Below are 20386 nucleotides of genomic sequence, written 5' to 3'. Positions count from 1 at the left end.
ACCTGAAAAAAATCAATATCAGTTTAAATGTATGCTATATTGAGAGTATTTTCACTGCTTTACCTTGCCATCAGACAGCCCATTTAGATGGAGAACCCTTTAACGGCTTCAGTTCCCCATCCATGCTCTCTTCAAAGCCACCAGACTCCACTGACAAAAACAGTAACTTTAGCTTGCTGAACATGGGAGCTGCTCGTCTACCACTGCTTTGATCAATCAGTTAGTTTGTGTTATTGTGTGACTTTGGTGAATGCTAGCTTACCCTTGCCAAAGTGCCAAAGTCACACAATTACACAAACAAACTAACAGATCGAGGCAGCGGTAGAACAGCCACTCCTGTGTTCAGCAGTGGTAAACTACAGTTTTTTCTCTATGTAGTCTGGATATGAAGAGAGTGCTATAACAGCTTAATTTTGCCGTTGGATATTGCTGTCTGACATTAAGGTCTCAATAGAGCATACACTTAAACTGATATTAATAGGATGGATAGCATAGCATTTTACTGCTGTAGTTGGTCAAGCTCGAGTGAACAGTGACTTTATATGCTGTTAGGTACTTTAATGGTGATCACATCTTATAAACCTATCAAATGATTTATACGTGAAATCTTAATGTGAAAATTAAATTAATTAATTGTTAGATATATGTAGTGAAGTGAAAAGTACAATATTTGCCCCTGAAATGTTGTGGAGTAATAGTTCTAATAATAATAGTTCAAGTGACGTGGCATATAATGGCCATACTCAGTATAGTACAAGCAGCACAAATTTGTACTTAGATACAGAACTTAAGTAGCCTAAGTAGTCTATACTTACTGACTTTCCATCACAGACTGACTGTAGCAGAGTAGCCTACAGGCTACAGATATTGCCAGTTATAAGATATGGTCCTTCCAAGTCAGTGGGATGCAGGCTACATTCAGATTTACGCCACAACTGTGTCACTAATTAAACTATGGCTAATGTCAGGAGAGATTCAATTCATTAATTCAGAGCAATTAAGCAGTTAAATGGAGAAAATGTTTTAGCTGTTTTCACAGTGAGAAATACTAAAATGGTAAAAAAAAAAAAAAAAAAGTAAAAGTAAACAACAAAAGAGCAAAGAGATTGCAGAAGTTAAAAATTAACTGAACTTGCCTGTGCATTTGCTGCCACACAACACAAATCAAAAGTTTTGAACATTTCAATAACAGAGACTGCCTTGACCTGTTGACCAAGAAGACTTTTGCAATAGAGCTTGGCAGTGAACAAAGACAAAATGTGTACATATCACACATTTGGATGACTTGCATTTGTCCACCTTTGTCAACAGAGAAGTATTACAGTTATAATTACAGGCTGTATGCATGAGGGCTCCTTGGCCTGCATCCATAAAAAGTCATAAACACTAGTATGTTTCTTTTAACTGTACACTAAACCTGGATGCACAGTGGGCTTTAAAAGGCTTTTATCAGCTGAGTGGGACCCCCAGGTGTCACCACAGAAACCTCCTGTCTATTCTCAAGTGATGTATTCCGGGATTTCATTAGACTGAACTGGACAGAGAGGAAACTGGGAAAAAGCTAACCTCACTCTGCTCAAAAGTAACAAAATCCACCTACCAACTCCTCTAAAGCTCACTAATTAACATGTTATATTGTATTTCTTTAATCAGTACAAAAAACAAATGGTAAAACAACTGTGATTTTAAAACATGGGGAATTTTAGAATGGGTGTTATGCTTCCACAAAGACGCATCCTGCCACAGTGGGTTGGGACTGTTTTATCAGCGGTAACCAACATATGTGCGCAGTGCATTGGCGGCGACTACTTAGCCACTAGGATACATAGACTCGGGGCTCGCATGCACTAACATGCATATGCTGCCGGACCGTTGTCTACCATAACAAAGAACAGAGAAGCTTAGATTACAACACACACACAGGATGCCATTACTCCACTATATCTTTAAGGCTCACACGTAGTTCCGAGGACAGCTACAGTCAAGCGGATGTGCACGCTGTTTGATTCATAACACAACTGAGGGTCTGTGTCAGCCCCGGCAGTAAACGGGAGGGCTGGGAGGTAAGCTTACCTTCCTCCTACTGCCAAGGCCTGGAGTGAATGTCTGCAGCTGGCTTGACCGCAGTGTTTTGGACTGGACCGGGGTGTGGAACAAGAGATTGGAAAATGCAGAGTCAGTGTGCCTGCTATGAATACAGTCTGTGCCATCACAGAAAACTGAGTCCCTGCGGACGTAAATGAATGATGACCTTTACATCACACAGACCAAAACGGATTGGCAGATGTGAAAACAATGAATGGGCCCTTACATAGCAAATAGTTATTTTCTGCTGTATCAGTAGCGTAAATGTCGCATACAGATCCTTAAGCCTTTGCCAAAAGTTAGATTACTGCTTTATTGCTTTAAGGCCTTTTCTATTTAATTTTAATTACGTTAGCAAAAACTTCTTAGTAATTATGAACTTATACACTCACAATGCACAGAGAGTGGGAGAAACAAGGTGTCAGTAAGGGCCTACAGCTCATTTTTGCCAATGGGCCCTTAATAGAGTTAACCAGGCCCTGCATGTAGCCTTTAATATGTGACCCTTTTCCACCCTACTAGCTCTTGAGGTGGTTATGTAGTCATGGTCTACATATAATCACAATATTTTAGCATGTAGGACTATAAATATATGTGCTGGGCTACTAAAATCAACTTATTATTATTTTTGTACATGTAGATGTTAAAAAAAATATGAAAAGCACTAGCTTCTCTTTGGCCCACAGCAACACGTAGACCTACTATGTGCCATTTCATCCTGTGAGGGAACTAAATTGACACTAACAAGGAACATAAGCACATATTTTGAGGCAAGTGATGACAATAGGCACTTCTATCCCTTTGTGATCTATTCAAGGATCACAGAGAGCTCTCAGTCGTTTGAAAGTCTGCACACATTGAGCTGGTACAAACAGATTACCAGCCACACTATTAGTGGGCCAGTGTGTCAGCTAGGCTCAGTTACCTGTCATCAGTGGTCAGACAGCTGCTGTGTCATTTTGTGGCCATGTGACCTGCAGGTATGTCTGCCCCTGATGGGATCCTTTTTCAGCCCAGCTGCGGAACAACAAGCTGTGTTTACGTCAGCTATATTTATACTTTCAGGACAAAAATATGAGAATGACTTGCCTCCTGTGGCCTTACGTTGTCTGACACTCACAAGCCACAGCTAAAGAAGGGATAGAGGTGGAGGGAAGATGTGAAATCTCACTTGAAGGATGGTGTATGTGAGGCTGGATCAGATTATTCATCTTTTCTTCATGCAGGGCTTCTGTTTTTTTTTTATGCTGAGCTCTTCGACTTTGTTGCAGTACAGCTAAGAGGTGTTACAGTACAGCCCTCTTGGTTCAACAACTTCATTGATATTTAGCTGGAATGACTGGGGCTGGGCTCTTGAGGTCTCCCAAAATCTCCTGACAATGGACACAGTAAGGTTATCAACTATGTCAGTGACCAACGAACGCCAGACACAGTGATTATAATTATCACCATAACCCATATTTGGAACATAACAGTGTTGTGGTCTTATTGTTTCTGTGGATATCCACCGCTGCCCGGGGCCTAAGACTTTGTATGTATGTATGCCTGACAGTACCACCGAAGAACAATAAACATCAAAGGTCACTGTCTGACGGCGATGACCTGGACACCTAACCAAAAGTGACAGCCCTTGTTTCCAGGGAATGAAGTGGTAAACAGCTGACAGCTGTTTCAGATCGATACAACATTGCAGCACAGTGGGCAGCAAACCAACGTGAGACCTCAGACAGGTGTGTTTGTCTTCTGACAGGTGTGTTTGAAGGGTGCTTGACCCACAGCTGGAGAAAGATCAACATTTGTGTCATCCATGGCAAATTCTCTTTGCTGGTTATTGACCGCTGCCAGGCCAGTGAAGCTCAGGTCCTCAAAAATATCTCTGTTTGTACCACATGTGAATGGAAGGATGCTGGTTCCAATCCCTGCATGCCAAGTGAATGACTAATGCTCTCCCCTCACTATTAGTAAGGCTCTAGGGATGGCCATGTCGCTCAGTTGGTCAGTCCACTACTTAGACTCAGCAAATATTGGATGAATTGGCATGACATTTTTGAACAGACAATCATAGTCCCTACTGACTTTGGTGATCCTCTGACTTTTTCTCTTGCGCCACCAACAGGTAAAGATTTGGACCAACACTTTGGTTGATGAAGAAATATTTGTAAAACTGATGGCATTCCCATCAGCCTCAGCTTTGTGTTTCGCACTAATTAGCAAATGGCAGTGGGCTAACACATGCTAAACTATGTAAGATGGTGAGCATGGTAAACATTATATCTGCTTAGCATCAGCGTGCTAACATTATCATTGTGAACATGTTGACATGCTGATGTTAGCATTTAACTCAAAACGCTGCTGTGTTTAAATAAAACCTCAAAAACCGGCTAGCATGTCTATAGACTTGTTAAAATATACCTCTGTATATTAATTTTTGAGCTTACATCAGTGATCACTGCAGTTCATTCCAGAATTTTTGTTCCCACACACCCTTGTGATACTCCTGTCACAACAACAGGGTTGATTTCCTTCCTCTCTCATCATCTGAGTCAATTTTCCACCTTGGTGGAAACAGTAACACGGGGACTAAATTCATATGACTGGGACTGACTGACACAAGCCAAGTTTTATTTACCAAGGTCTTGACGAATGGCAGCATGGTCACGCATGGCTACTGTGGTTGCCTCACAGTAGGAAAGTCCTGAGAGTTTGCATGTTCTCAATGTGACTGTGTTTGTTTCTGCCTCAGGTATGGGGAAATGTTGGTCTTTCATTGAGTGTGCAGTTTGTTTTGATTGACTTATAGCAAACGTGGACGACCTCTAAAATGCTCTAAAAGATTAATGACACTGTGATGCACATTTCAGAAAGATTGTAAGGGATAAGGGACAGTTAATTATATAAAATGGAAGAAGACAGGAGAACAATATGAATATTTAGCCACACGACTGTAGACTGTAGATGTATGGTGATGCTGAACTTTGCAGAACACAGACATTATTAACCTATTGATATTTTGCTTTATCAGTTCAGATCCCCCATCCATTCCAAGCGATATAGCCTTTCTACGATGTTTGGATCTATAATAACTATCATCTGAATCCACACAAGAGCACTTAATTATTTGATGGGATGTCTTTAAGCCAGTCACAGTGTTCCACATCATGTAAAGTGGACTGCAGTTAAGACCCGCCCCCTTTTTTAACAAACATGGCCGACCGTGAGGTAGGGATGCAGCGTTGGGCACATTTCAGTCCATTTATCATATTGTTGAAGTACATAATTTGTGTTTAAATGGTGTCTAAGTAAATACGAGATGTCATATTAGGTCAAAAATTAGTGTGAAAGATTTATAGCTTTTACTCAAAATGTATTTATTTTTTTCAAAAATATCCATCCACTGTAGTTAATGGCTGGTAGATCTGAATGCATTAGCGATGTGTTTTAAAGCAATATTTATTGATGTGAGTTAACAATTGAAAGAAAAAGAAGATTTAATAAGACCATTTATTGTTATTTTTATTTTAGGTAGTTTCTGGGTTAACATTCTTCGTCCAGAGGATGGGGCAGAAAAAAAACCAAGTTAAGTAGGCTATCATAATGATTATTTTTCTAATGATTAATGTGTGCATTTAGAGTATAAATCAATCATTACAATATTGTTTTTGTGTTTGGAACATAATTGGGTTCTGAATGCATTACCATGGTCATTTAGTTTAGGCTACCATAGAAATAAAAGGTAGGCTACAAATGTATAACAACGAGATCCCAGTTACACTGCTTGAAGTCAGTTTTCTTTATCAAGATCACACAGATATTTGTACTATGAAAGGAGAAATCAAATATACCTCCTACTCATGGTAATTTGTGCTCTATGAGGAGATTTATCCTCTGTTTTTAATTTTCAACGCATTGTGAATTCAACCAGACATTTATGACTAAGCAAGTGTATACCAATAAAATATTAAAATATAAATTTGCATGGTGCATGGAGTTTTACATGGAGATGGGGAAATGATGTTTGAACCGCCCACCTCCAGGGGGCAGTAAAGTCTCTACGGGTCAGACCTCCGCACCCGGAAAAACTTTCAAAGCTACTGAGCATGTGTTTACACTGGGGATAGCTAGCTTCAGTTACATTAATATAAAGAAAATCTGACCAAAATGTCATCAAAAAGTCAGGATAACGACGATAACTTTGAAGGACAGTCTGCATTGAAGGAGGAATTGAACAAAAAGGTAATGTTAGTGTTGGCCGTATCATATTGCTGGTGGCTAATGTAATAGCCTCAAATTAGCTGGTAAACATGTAGCATGTCTCATTTCAGGATATAACTATGATTTAACGCACGTTAATGTTGAAACACGCGGACTTTCGGGACTATCTTTCTTACGAAGTCAGATACTTTGTTGCCTGAAGTGTTTCCTTTTCATCATGTCAGTGAAATAATTTGCGTTACTCACTTACAGATCAAGGAGCAGAAGGTTTTACTGGACGAGCTCTCTAATCTGAAGAAAAGCAGGGTGAGTGAGTGTACATGAAACTGACATTTATTTAGTTATTTAGTTAATGTAATTATGCTCTGGCAACAATTAATATGGATTTCTTGTTGTAAGACGCATCTCTAAAGAGAAATTCTCAAGCAACGTTTATTCTTTTTTTTTTTTTTATAAAGACTTCTCTCAGGAGCAACATGTGTATTTCTATATGTATTGATGTGCATTTCTTATGTGTTCCTTTATCAGAGAGTCTACGTTCAGCAAAGGAACAGTAACATTTTCTTCCTAGCAGACAGAAGTCAGACGCTGGGTTCATGCAAAAGTAAGTTGAGAGCTGTACGTTTAAGTTAATTCATATCACTTTAATAGATAAACTATCTGGCATCTGTCTGTCTTATTTGTTAAAACCTGAGGCTGGACAAATAAAGTTTGACCATAAACCATCATGTTGTAGATAGACATAACAGATGATATTTTCTGTCTCCAGAGGAACTGGATAGCATGAAAAAGGATCTGCAGGATATGTAGGATATGTAGGACTGACCTTCACCACAACAATGTGTGGCATCTTCTGTCTGTTGAGTCTGTCGCCTGCTCAGTTGGAGTGGGACAAAACAGTCCATGAACATTTGCAGAGAAGAGGGCCCAACTGGAATCAGGATCTCACAGTCAGAGGCACAAGTCCCTGCTATCAGTGTTTATTCTCTGCCCATGTTCTTCACATGAGAGGTCTTCTCACACCCCAGCCAGTACAAGACAACACTGGAAATGTCCTGGTGTGGAACGGGGAGATTTTTGGCGGTCTCCCAGTGCTGCCAGAGGAAAATGACACTGTCGTTGTCTCACAGCGGCTTTCATCCTGCAGTAGCTCTTCAGAGATTTTGTCAGTCCTGTCCAGTGTACGTGGACCATGGGGGTTTGTTTACTACCAGAGGGCTGGAGACTACCTCTGGTTTGGCAGAGACTTCCTTGGTAGGCGGAGTTTGCTGTGGAAATTCGATGCGGAGGACCAGGCCTTGACCCTGACTTCTGTGGCAGCCCACAGCTCTGGACATGCACAGTCTGCTTGGCAAGAGGTCCCAGCAGTTGGTGTGTATCGGATTGACCTGAAGGCAGTTACAGAAGCTGGCTCTGTGACATTTGAGGTTTATCCCTGGGCTCATGGGGGAAATGATCTAGACTTGAGCTGCAGTCAAACTATATTGGAGTCTGTCCCCAGTGGCTGTGCTGCTGTGATGAACCAGTCTGGCCTTGTACTCACCTCACCTGTGTGTCCTCTAAATACATCCATTCCAGAGTCATTAAATGAGAAAGAAATTGATCCAAAGTCATATTCATGTGTTCAGGATCTGGAGCAGCTGCTTGCAAGCAAAGAGAAAAACAGTGAGGTGAACCATCTTATTGATGTTCTCAGTGAGGCAGTAAGGCGACGTGTTCAGTCTTTGCCATTCAGGGCACAAGAAGAGTGCCCACCCTCTACTAACAATGCTAGTATTGCTATACTTTTTTCAGGAGGTATTGATTCAATGATCCTGGCTGCCTTAGCTGACCGTCACGTACCTGCTCATCAACCAATAGACCTTCTGAATGTAGCATTCAAGCTACAGGAGCCAAAGAAGCAGAAAGAGTCTGCAAAGAAACCCAAAAAGCACAAATACAAGCCCACAGATTCTAAGAGTGATGAAGCTGATCCCCAAATATCCAGCCCCTTTAATGTTCCAGACAGAATCACCGGAAAAGCTGGCCTTCAGGAATTACAAGACTTGAATCCTGAAAGAAGATGGAATTTTGTCGAAATCAATGTAACAAAAGAGGAGCTGCAGAAAGTCCGCCAGGAGCGCATTTGTCATTTGGTGCATCCATTGGATACGGTGCTTGATGACAGCATTGGATGTGCTGTGTGGTTTGCAGCAAGAGGGATAGGGTTCATCGCAGAGGACAGTGACCAGAGGCCCTTCACATCAACAGCAAAGGTGAGGTACAAACACCAAACTTTGCACTTTCCAGGAGCAAAGGCTTCTGAGCTTTGTTTAACTTTTTATCAATGCAGGGGATTTGATGCAGCTGTCCACTGGGCTATAACACAGGTGTGAGTGCAAAGGGATAAACAGTAGGGTCACAATCATTGCAAAAATATCAAGTCATAAATGCATCATTTCTTACTGATAATATAACAAAAACAAATTGAAATCAAGAGATGTGTCACAATTCCCAACAACCACATTGACCTGCTGTTCTGTGTTGCTGCTTTATAACTGCAGGTAATTCTGACAGGAATCGGAGCAGATGAGCAGCTGGCAGGTTACTCAAGACACAGAGTCCGATTTAAGATGTCTGGACATGAGGGACTGATCCAGGAACTGGCCATGGAGCTGAGCAGGATCCCTTCCAGGAATTTGGGAAGAGATGACAGAGTGATAGGGGACCATGGGAAAGAGGCCAGGTAAGTGTGGCACCTGTTTTAAGTTCCCATTACATGTTACCAGAACCAAAAGTGCGTGATATTGCGTATTTTATCTGGCAACAGGTATAACTAAAAAAGCTGTGAAAGCTAGGTACTTAACTGCTAACCAGATAGCATCAGCATCAAATCCATACTCTAGGGGTGAGTTGCATGCTGAAAAAGATATACTGTTGAAATTGTACTTAGTTTTCATAAGACATCAGACATGAGGCTGTTCATCATGTTTTTTTGTTTTTTTTAAAAAATGGATTGTTCATTAATTGTGAATGTGTTCAGAATGTAGACTGTTTGTACTTCTTTACTCTCAAAAAAGGGGGATACATTTGTAGGTGTTACTTACAGGTTATCATGCAGTGGTTTCACTGGTCTGACCCACTTGAGATCAACCTGGGCTGTATGAACTGAAATGAGTTCGACACCCCTGGGTAGAGTTTCTGACAAATGTAACTCTGGCATCTGCAGATTTCCCTACTTGGACGAGGATGTGGTGAGCTACTTGAATTCTCTGCCGGTGTGGGAGAAGGCAGACTTGTCACTCCCTCGGGGTGTCGGGGAGAAACTGCTCTTGAGACTGACGGCGAAGCAGCTGGGCCTAGGCCAGTCAGCAGTCCTGCCCAAGAGAGCCATGCAGTTTGGCTCCCGCATCGCCAAGATGGAGGACAGTCAAGAAAAGGCCTCTGACAAATGCACAAGACTCCTAACTGAGTAGACAAATCTCTGGTTTTAATTAAAAGAGTATAAAAATCATTTTTAGTAGAAAAGATCAATATAAAATTACATACGATTGAGATTATAGGCCTATTTACATTAGTTATTGATTTACTGTCACAGACAGATTCTTGAAGTTTGTAAAAAGTTCACATTTGACTATCTGTTTTGTGTGTGCTGGTCTTGGATACATTTTTTTTAACACGGCATAATAAATATGGTATTTTCCTCTACACCATGTATGACTCAACATCTTGAAGTTTTTCTCTGAAGTAAAGGTCACAATCAATATAGGAAGGCAAGTTCCCAACATCGAAACGCCCAGAAATCTGATGAATGTATACTGGCTTCCTGAAAGACAGAAAGAAAAAAACAAACAAAAAAATGCGACAGTGTCATTTATTGAGAAATACACTGATAAACTGGTTTGAAAATGGTTTTGTTTTAGTCCAATATCTGCATAATTTGACATGCATAAAAAATATAACACTCAAACACCCATTCAAATCTTATAGTGTGACACGGTAAAGACCCACAAACAGACAAGAAGCCTGTCACAAAGCAGTATTACATAATGATTAGAAAAAGTTTACTGAGTAAAACCTGGACTTCTGACATTGGAGGGTCCAACAGATATTACCTTGGAATGAGCCAAGACACAAAGTTTCCTGGGGCATCTTTCTCATCAATAGGGGTCTCCTATGGAAATAAAATGTTGAGCAAAATAGTGAAAAGACAATTTACTCCTAATTCACATCACACGTGGGACTGAGGAGTAGTAGATGTACCTTCTTTTCCTCAAGGAAGGTGTCCAGTAGAGGAAGGCTTTTCTTTGAAAACACATAGAAACAGGGACACTGAAAAACAAATGGAAATTTCCAGCTGAGTGTTGTCACACTGACACCCATATTTGGGTGAGCCCTTTTTAACACAGTTCCCCAATTTAATGACAATGATTCTAAACAGGCAGCCAGAGAAAGGTTTTTTTTATGGCTGATGAGCTCAATGTTTTGACAAACTTTGGTTTATATATTTACTGAAGACCAAACTGAGGGCGAAATAACCCTGAAACCAGCAAGCCAAACAGATAGAAGACAACAGCCCTGGGAGACTATCTGACCACACTGCAGTGACAGAGAATCTGACTGGCACCTCTTTCCTGCCCTTAACCCATTCCCCTCAAGACTGTAAGTTAAACTTGAGGTGGTTCTCCTCTTGTTTTGCAGAGACTTAAATGATCTTTTGTGTTCATGTGGACAAGGATTACAAAACATGTTCAGTGTTTATAGTGAACTTACTGCTCTCCTTGACGTTGTCTCAGAGGGAAGAGGTTTCTCCTTCATACACAGGACGCGGAGATCCCCGTCCACTTCCAATATCCCATATTTATGAGTTTCTGTACAGATGCGCAACACAGAACTAGGTGTGAGCATGAGCCAAGTCATGTCAGACAGTTTATGACTTATCACTTCCTTATCTGACAGCTTCCACGGTCTTAAATTTAATGGTATACTGCGCAGGATTGTTGGTTACTGTTTGTAAAAACACTCGTCAGCAAAACTCAAAGTAAGAGCCAACCCCAGATTCACTCTGGTTGAGATTTTGCTTTACTATATTTGTGTTTTTCTGTGCTGTGGCACCTGGTCGCCACCTTTTTTATAAAGCCCCAACCTCACCTGAGTGCTGTGGGGGTAAACGCCCATAAACATCCCAAACAGAAAAAATAAGAAAATCAGGCAGAAGGCAGTCTCTGCAGGAAAATACACTTCCACACACTTCTAGTGGGTCAGGGGATGACTAAGAGGGATTTCTTCTGTATGAGTATTATGTTTTTTAGGAAACTCCTGCATCGAATATCTTTATCAAAGCCTTATTTCCTACTCACCTTCCTCTTTGCACTGGTATGAGAGCACCAGACAGCTGTCCTCACACTTTGCTTGGAGGTCAGAAAACCTCTCTTTAACTTTACTGAGACTAAAATCTTCTTTGAAGAGGGTGTCACTGATATGGATGGAAACAAAGTTGTATCAGTTTGGCAGAGACAGGACTTGAATTTGGACAATTACATTTGCACATTTATTTTCTACACAACAACACTGCATGGCAGTGTTGATAATGTGAACTCAGTAAACTTACCCCCCAATCACTAAGACATGGTCTTCTATCTTGAAGTGTGTCACTGCAAGCTGCAGGCAGGCCACAGCACCCAGACGCTCCTGGTGGAATACAAAGTTAGCTTGAGTTAGAGGATGGTGTAAAAAAAAAAAAAAATCTACTTTCTAAGAGCCAAACATGTGACATTGGTAGTGATGACATGGAAAACACTAATTATGAAACTGTATTTACATCATTGCTTCTCGTCTGATCGCTGAGAATCTTGACATTTGAGAAATGTGATGCCCACTCTTCAAATGCAGCACGGTAAAGAGCGTTAGTCTGTGGGGAGGAGAGCAGTGAGGAGAGAGAAAAGAAGAGGAACAGTTTGTTGTAAATATTCAGTGTGATATAGCTGATTACAGTGTTATTAAAAAGTATTTCTTTTTACGTCACTTTTTTACTCCATGACAATGACTGAAATAAATTTATCTGACAGCTTTAGTTACTTTGCAAATTACATATTCGCACACAAAACAAAATGAAAATTTAAATGATTAGTGGCTAACTGACTGACTGGAAATCAATAGTTCAAAATGAGCTCCACCTCATCCAACAACAGTAAAATCCTGCTTTTTTACAGAATCATCTAATGAGATCATATACAATAGTAAAACAGTCACAAGAGACATTTTCTATATTTTAACTACATTTTATTGATTATACTTTTACTGAAGCAACATTTTAATGCAAGACTTTTACTGTAGCAGAGTATTTCTACTGTGGGTTATTAGTACTTTTACTTAAAGAAAGGGTCTGAATACTTAGTCCACCACTGAATACAGATATTTACATTTTTTATGTTGTCAAACAATTTAAATTTTCTTTAAAGCCAAACTTTGTTTAGCTGCAATAATTAATTAAATAAATGTAGAAAACGCCCTAACACCCTGCACATAATTGTCTATGTAAAAAGAAACTAGAAAAATAGAAATAAAGGATATATTTTAAACAATAAAAACACAATTTAAGAAAACGTTTAATTTGAGAGTTCACAGGAAGTGAACATATGCAGTTGTGTCTGCCTTTACACTGATGTTAAGCTTAATACAGCTGATTATCATTAAAGTATTTGTGAACATACATAAACACAGTGCATATCTAAACTGTATAGGGAAACTTTTATTTTAAAAGAGTCTGCCGGAAGTGTTTGCATGTTATTTTGTATGATTGTACACTTTAGTTTGCATTCATGATCAAGTGTCCAGACTGCCCCCCTGTGGTCACAGAGTACAACTGCACAGAGACTGTGGCGTAGTTACACACTATGACCACAGGAGGGCAGTCTCGAAACGTGAATATGAATGGAATGTAAACGCAGTCACAATGTCGTACCTACTGTGATTTTTTTTAAAAATGTATTTACAGAGTTATAAAAGTAATTTCTAGAATGCATAGTAGCAGAATGGTTAATCCGATGTTTGCTTTTACACGCTGTATAGTTAAACTTAATACCGCGCATTGTCTCTTCACTGCCCTCTGGTCACAGTGCATAATTATACAGAACCAAGTGTAGTTACACGCTATGACCACAGTAGGGCAGTAGAGATCCAGATCATTATAAAGTGTAAAGACACACAACAACATACTTCCTGTGAGCACTTTCAAAATAAAACGTTCTAAATACAGCAGGGTGTAGTTACGCATTGTGACCACCGGAGGGAAGTGTAGAGACGTTAAGGTTTAGATATATTTTAACGCAAAAACATTTGTATTGGCTTAAAAAAAAAACACCTATCATCATTATCATATGCAAAATCTACTCAAACTAGTAATGAAAATAATAGAAATAATAGTAACAATAATAAGAGGAAGAAGAAAATGAAAAAATAATTTGTCAGGATTGCTCATTTATGAGTGTCTTATGACTGACCTATGATCATTGATGAATTAACATCTGACAATAGGATACAGGTAACTAATGTCATGGAGCTAATAAACCTGCTGAATATGCTGTTGGGTAGTTATTATTTAACAATGCATCATATTTTAAACTAAAATATGCAAGGCAACTGGAAAGTATAACTGTTAGATAAATATACGCTAACTCAGTGCAATCAAACGTGACGTAACATTTCTTTAAATTATGCCTATCTGAGATGAAGTACATTAAAGTAGTACCAAATGAAAAGACTTAGGTATTAAAAAATGGATTTCAGAACAATACTTGAGTATGAGTAAATTACAAATTACAACCCCGATTTCAAAACAGTTGGGACGCTGTGTAAAACATAAATAAAAACAGAGTGCAATCACTTGCAAATCTTTTATGACTTATATTCAATTGAATACAATCCAAAGACAAGATGGTTAAACTGAGTAACTTAATTGTTTTTTGTATACACTAATTCTGATTTTGATGCCTGCAACACGTTTTAAAAAACGTTACGACAGGGGCATGTTTGTGTCACATCACCTTACCTTTTAACAATACTCAGTAAGCATTTGGGAACTGAGGAAACTAATTGTTTTAAGTTTGAAAAATGTGAAATTATCCACTGTGCAATTTTGCGCTTCATAATGTGTCAAATATTTTCAATAGGAGACAGGTCTGGACTGTAGACGGGGCAGTCTAGCACCTGAACGCTTTTACTATGAAGCCCCGCTGTTGTAACATGCAGAATATGTCTCACTGTCTTGCTAGAATGAGCAGTGACGTCCCTGAAAAAGATTTCATAATGATGGCAGCATATGTTTCCCCAAAACCTTCATTGTGCCTTAACAAATGGGAAGCTGTCCATGATGCCATGGGCACTAACACACCTCCATACCAGCACAGATGCTGGCTTTGGAACTTTGTGCTGGTAACAATCTGGTTGGTCATTTTCCTCTTTAGCCCGGAGGACACAATGTCCATGATTTCTTAAAACAATGTGAAATATGAACGTGTCAGACCATAGCACACTTTTCCACTTTGTGTCTGTCCATCTCAGATGTGCTGATGAGTTGGTAGCTTTTCTGGATGTTGTTGATATATGGCTTTCACTTTACATAAAAGTGTTCCTGAGTAAATAGTTTATGTCCTTCATACAGTCATGCTGATTTTAATGGTCAAAGGTCACAGCCATTCAAGACTGGTTTTTAGTCTTGCCCCTTTCATGCAGCTTTCTCTGGATCTTATGAATCTTTTTATTTATTCTTATTTATCATTAAACTAATTTTTTTTGATATTATGGATCGTAGATGATTAAATCCCTAAATTCTGCAATTGAGTGTGGTGAAACAATGTTCTTAAAATTGAATCAGCTGCCCAGTGCCACACACTCTTTTCACACACTGGCCATCCTTGCTTGTATCCTATAATGATACTATCACCTGTCACCAATTAACCTGTTTACCTGAAATGTTCCAGTTTTTTTTTTTTTTTTTTTTTCATAATTCAAGCTCCCAGTGTTTTGCTGCCCGTCCCAACTTTTTTTGGAACATGTCGCAGGCATCTAATTCAGTGTTGTTTATCAGTTTGAATATTAAACCTCTTGTCTTTGTACTGAATTCAACTGAATACAGTTCAGAAGTATTTGCAAATTATTGAGTCCTGTTTTTCGTATAATTTTTCACAGCGTCCCAACTTTTTTGAATCAGGCTTGTACTTTGCACCACTGCCTGCACTGAGCTACTTACAACAACATAAATGCAGTCCACACAGCCAGAGGCGCTCAGAGCACGGACCCAGTGGGATATCAGAGCACACCGTCCCACAGGCAGCAGCGGCTTGGCAGTCCCAGCCAGGTGAGCGAACCTCCCGCTGCTGTCGGCCACCACATCCCTCTGGAGCCTGGTTCCGTACCCGGCAGCGAGAATTACAGCTTTCATTTAGACTCTGACCCGGGACACACGCAACTCACCTGTCCGCTGTGTCACCTGGTGGTTTACCTACTAACTACTAATACTTCTGAACCCAATGACAGACCAGTAGAAAAAAATGGTGGAAAAATAAGTATTTTACAGTTCAGTGCCAGACTCATCTCGCGAGATTGAGCGTCTGGCTTCCGGTTAGTATTTCCAAAATAAAAGTAATCCTTCTTCCGATAATTTTAAAAACTAAGAAGTGTAGGTTGTGAACAGTGTCGGAACAACGAAGATGAATCCAGGGATGTGATTGATTGTTGGATTTTAAATCAGTAGGGGGTTGTAATATTACAACTGAGATATTATTAGTTATCCATGACACTATTTTTAGTTTATGGTTACACTAGGCCTACTCGTTACTGGGGAAAAAAGTAATGTTGCTGTAACACTGTAACAACAAACACCAAGAACACTTTATGAAGGTAGTATAAACTTTCGGGAAAAAAATAGTACAACTGACTCATAAAACCTTAAAGATCCTCTCCAGACACATTAGGACATACAGCCACATGTGGAAGAAGTATCTAAGCATAATCAAGAAAATAAAGTATTCAATAAAGGTAAATCCTCACATTTTGAGGCTGTAGGCACGGATATTGATGGGTAGTTTAATAACAAACCATCACATTTCACTATTCATATGTTTTATGTGTAAAAATCTTAATTTGTAAAGTGACTAAAGTTACCAAATAAATGTAGTGGGGTACAAAGTACAATATTTCCCTGTGAAATGTAGTGGAAAAGAAGAAGAAAGTGACATTAAAAAGACTCATATTTAGTTCAAGTACCTCTAATTTGTACCCAAGTACAGTTGAACAAATGAAATGTGTATGCATGTGTGTTTACGTGAAATATTAAATGTCTTCTCACTTAAACTCACCTCTTAAATTTACCAGACCAGCACAGATTTTGAGCATTTTAGTCATTTTTGGGACCAACCTAACTGGCACTGGTTGAGAGAGAATTTTGTACACCTTTAGACGCCTTATTGCCCGTTCAACATGTCTGTTGGCATGAGCGATGCAGTGTGTGATAGTGACCTCCTCCTTTGTCAGCTGGCATTTTTTGTCTGTGAATGCTGGCATGATAAAGTTCACCCTACACTCCTCCAGCAAGTCTCGTGCTGTGAAACCCCAGTCACCCATTATCACTTCATCGCCAGCACGCAAATAGTTCAGAATCCCCGAGGTCTGCATTATGTACCTGTCACTGCATTTGGCATCATAAGCATCTGAAATGAACATGATAATTCCAGAAGGAGAAATTGCCACCAAATATTTCACAGTGTTGTTGCCATAGTAGTGTCTTTGTAATTCAGTTACAGAGTGTCGCTTCGTGGCTTTCTGCGTAACAGTCTCTGTACGGCCAATTACACAGATTGTGTTTGGAAAGTGTTCTTTCAAGGCTTGTGGCAATGTATCTTTGATTGTTTCACGGGGCAACCATGGAATAAGTTCCTTAATGTGTTCAGACATTATGTCTATCCTTATTCCAACAGTCTTTTTGACCTGATGTTGTGGGGTTTTAAATCGCCGTGCTAAATCAGCCATGTCAAAGTTTTCATTAAGGTCATTAGGATTTGGTCCACAACAGGCATTGATGATGAAGCAGGGGCGAATGGTTGCAGGCAGGATACAAGGGTGTGAAACTCAATGAGCTGAATCCCTGTATACAAGAGGGAGTCTGCGAAACTCTCCAAAACACTATTTGCAACAGGGTGTGATGGTTTTATGGATGGTGCACTCATGATGGGAGGCACTTTTGAATAGGTGTGGTCCTCCATCCCTGGGTCTGACCACTGTGTTTGGGCATCACAGGTAGGCTCTGATGTTGAACACGGCTCCTCATTCATCTTGCCACGCTCATCTGAGAGTAACAATACAGTTCACAATTATAAGGAGTATGAAATATTATCACAGATATTATTGTGCTGCTAACACTTTTTAGTTTTACAGTGGTGGGAGATGTATTCAGATCCTGTAATTAAGTGAAAGTACTAGTACCACAATCTAACAATACTCTGTTACAAGTAAAAGTATGTAAGTATAATCAGAAAAATGTATATAAGCTATTAAATGTAAAAGTGCTCAATACAAAAAAATCCTCATATTTGAGAAGCTGGAAACCTTATTTTTTTTTTTTACATAAAAAATGACTGAAACAAAATAATTCTGCCAAACAACTAATTCGCTAATCATGCAAGCTCTACTTGTAGGCCTAGCCCTATATACTGATATTTTATAAACTACTTATATGTTTTGTGTGCAAAGACCTTAACATGTAAAAGGAGTCAAAAAATTGTAGTGAATTAAAAGGTACAAAATTTCCCTCTGAATGTAGTGGAGTAGTTGTAGGAAGTGGCATAATGAGAAAGGAATCAAGTAAAAGTACAAGTAACTCAAATTTGTACTAAAGTAGAGTCATTGAGTTAATGTACTCTGATACATTCCACCACTGGTAGTGAATATTTTAACTTAAGTTTCTAAAAAATATCTGTGAAAGATCTTGGGAGATTAAACGAGAAACTGCACCAATATCTATTTCTTTTTACAAACAGATAGCCATACATAAACTGTTTTAATTTAATGCTGCCCGCACTATGTGCCATATTGCCTTAAATCTTAAACGGTACAGAAAATAGTGAAATTACCTAGCTGTCATTAAGGTTACCTCACAAACACTAAAGAGACTGTTCGTTATTATTAGGGGGAAGGTGGTGGGGCACTAGGGACCTACGTTGTGTAGGTGTTGTGAAACAAATCTCAGCTTAAAATAGTGACATTTCATATAAATCCCTTTATTCTACATCACTTTTAGGAATTGGCCAAAAGTTAACTGTTTGCATTAAACAACCAACATGCATGACAAAAGTGAAAATCCAAGGCTTTTTTCAACTCCAGGATTTCGTCTACAACTTTACAGTGGAAGGAGGGTCATGCATTTTCTGTGAGGCACTCACAGACACGCAAGGATCTGTAACTTGGTGAAAGGTCAAAATAAAACAACAACCAACCAAAATCAAAGTCACACCCCAACCACCCACTTCTCTTTTAAGTAAAGAACAGTCCCTAATGTCACACTTGAACTCATACCTGCTATTGTGGCACTGTTGTCATTCATTTTCAGGATCGTCTTCACTCTCTCTTCTGCTGGTCTGTCGTCCAGCAGCACCGTTTTCGGTGGTTTTTCTCAAGTTTAGACTTTCTTAGACATCTTAGAAAATGCTAATGCTAACTTAATCTATTATCAGTTTAAAAAAGCAGTAATGCTGAACTGTAGGCGAATTTCTTTTGAAACAACCACCTGTCGTCCCCCAATAGGGACCCCAGCATAGACATATATACGTATATATGTCTATGGACCCCAGTAGCCACTGACCGAACCAGCTCACCCCTACTTCCGCTATCTCACCGGAAGTTATCTCAAATAAGGATAAAGTAGTTCACCTAAAATTTTACATAAAATATACTCCGCCAATTGTCTTATTGCTAAATTTACAGACATGATACTTCCTGTTCCTTTAGTAAGCATAGTATATAAACTATTTCTCATATATTTTTGAAAGTGAAATATCCATAAGATTTTGGATCTATCAGGAATCTCACTCCTGTTAAACCTGCAGTTCAGTTAGTTATACTTACATGGAGCTTTTTTCATTACTGTTACTATTCAGTCATTTTCCTTCACAAACAATTAGGTTTGAAAAATTACAATTTCATGTCTTGTGTATAACAGTACATTGTAGAGACCCAAATCCTTAGTTTAAAAACACAATTGAGATGTCCAAAACACTCAACTGATTACACAAATATTTTACCATGTTCCACTCCATAAAAAGGCAAAGGTGCGCCAGCTGGTCAGCAACATAAACCACAAGAGTTGGAAGCCATCCCCCAACTCCTGCAATTTTTTTCTCTACATTCAACACGAGTGTTTTCACACCGTCAGTGACAACTAAATTTAACTGCTTTCCCAACAATAATGTGTGTGTAGAAACAGCATCACACACAAGTTAAGTATGCACATAGGTAAGTAACATTGTTTGCTCTCAGATTACCCCTGTGCTACTACACAGCTGTAAGAATTCCTTCTACCTCTGGGGATGCGACAAAGAGGTTAACATGGACCAACAGTACTGCACCACAACTGTGACTACAATACAGGAGGGTAACACTGTCAGAGATTTATCAGATAATGAGTACATAGTGATGGAGGAAGAGCATGATACAAATATGGTGCCAATTGCAGTCCTTCACAAACTAGTACTAGAACATTATGTTGAAGATTTACAGGTACAACATACTACAGTAAACAACAGCATTATAGCCATTGCTGATCAGTTATTTCGGAGTATCTCACAATACGCCAAAGTGCAAATTATATAGTCAAATCGTGAAAGTGGAAAAACAATTGATCACGTGCAGCAAAAGACTAAAACTGGAAAAACGTAAGACTTAACATTTACAAAGGAAGATTTCCTGTTTAACTGAGGTTATCAGGTCTTGTAAACAGGCTGTGCAAAATAATCTAAGTAGCCTACTTCTTTATTGATGGATTAACTGGGAAAGAGGGTGCAAATATCACAAGGAGTGCCTTCTGTGACTTGATGACATCAGAGCACATGTAATTCTG

General features: G+C 39.3%; 4 protein-coding genes across 4 annotated transcripts in view; 2 read left to right on the top strand and 2 right to left on the bottom strand.

The window, feature by feature from the left end:
- Nucleotides 1–20386, bottom strand: part of LOC125899276 (signal transducer and activator of transcription 4-like) — a 216598-nt gene that overhangs the window by 71746 nt on the left and 124466 nt on the right. The window lies entirely within an intron of this gene.
- LOC125899290 (ASNSD1 upstream open reading frame protein-like) lies at nt 6157–7206 on the top strand. Its single transcript, XM_049593473.1, has 4 exons — nt 6157–6318; nt 6550–6603; nt 6826–6901; nt 7067–7206. Exons 1-4 carry the CDS (start codon nt 6244–6246, stop codon nt 7105–7107), a joined length of 246 nt encoding a protein of 81 aa, XP_049449430.1. The 5' UTR covers nt 6157–6243; the 3' UTR covers nt 7108–7206.
- asnsd1 (asparagine synthetase domain containing 1) lies at nt 7137–9989 on the top strand. Its single transcript, XM_049593447.1, has 3 exons — nt 7137–8552; nt 8841–9022; nt 9506–9989. Exons 1-3 carry the CDS (start codon nt 7137–7139, stop codon nt 9750–9752), a joined length of 1845 nt encoding a protein of 614 aa, XP_049449404.1. The 3' UTR covers nt 9753–9989.
- On the bottom strand, nt 9746–15858 carry zgc:136439 (uncharacterized protein LOC678627 homolog). The gene is made up of 8 exons (XM_049593464.1): nt 15527–15858; nt 12098–12187; nt 11888–11967; nt 11637–11752; nt 11050–11147; nt 10540–10608; nt 10392–10450; nt 9746–10102 (listed from the first exon to the last, which is right to left on the bottom strand). Exons 1-8 carry the CDS (start codon nt 15716–15718, stop codon nt 9982–9984), a joined length of 825 nt encoding a protein of 274 aa, XP_049449421.1. The 5' UTR covers nt 15719–15858; the 3' UTR covers nt 9746–9981.

This window comes from Epinephelus fuscoguttatus, linkage group LG13, assembly GCF_011397635.1.
Source record: "Epinephelus fuscoguttatus linkage group LG13, E.fuscoguttatus.final_Chr_v1".
NCBI lineage: Eukaryota > Metazoa > Chordata > Actinopteri > Perciformes > Serranidae > Epinephelus > Epinephelus fuscoguttatus.
This window is presented reverse-complemented; position numbering and strand designations above follow the sequence as displayed.

Excerpts from the sequence above, each read along its gene's own strand:
- LOC125899290 (XM_049593473.1), top strand. The coding sequence starts at position 6,244 with ATGTCATCAAAAAGTCAGGATAACGACGATAACTTTGAAGGACAGTCT. Across the intron at positions 6,319-6,549 it reads AGGAGGAATTGAACAAAAAG|ATCAAGGAGCAGAAGGTTTT; the intron begins GTAATGTTAGTG and ends ACTCACTTACAG. Across the intron at positions 6,604-6,825 it reads CTAATCTGAAGAAAAGCAGG|AGAGTCTACGTTCAGCAAAG; the intron begins GTGAGTGAGTGT and ends TTCCTTTATCAG.
- asnsd1 (XM_049593447.1), top strand. The coding sequence starts at position 7,137 with ATGTGTGGCATCTTCTGTCTGTTGAGTCTGTCGCCTGCTCAGTTGGAG. Across the intron at positions 8,553-8,840 it reads CCTTCACATCAACAGCAAAG|GTAATTCTGACAGGAATCGG; the intron begins GTGAGGTACAAA and ends TTATAACTGCAG. Across the intron at positions 9,023-9,505 it reads GACCATGGGAAAGAGGCCAG|ATTTCCCTACTTGGACGAGG; the intron begins GTAAGTGTGGCA and ends TGGCATCTGCAG.
- zgc:136439 (XM_049593464.1), bottom strand. The coding sequence starts at position 15,718 with ATGAAAGCTGTAATTCTCGCTGCCGGGTACGGAACCAGGCTCCAGAGG. Across the intron at positions 11,968-12,097 it reads ATCAGACGAGAAGCAATGAT|GAGCGTCTGGGTGCTGTGGC; the intron begins GTAAATACAGTT and ends GTATTCCACCAG. Across the intron at positions 10,103-10,391 it reads GTGTCTTGGCTCATTCCAAG|GAAGCCAGTATACATTCATC; the intron begins GTAATATCTGTT and ends TCTGTCTTTCAG.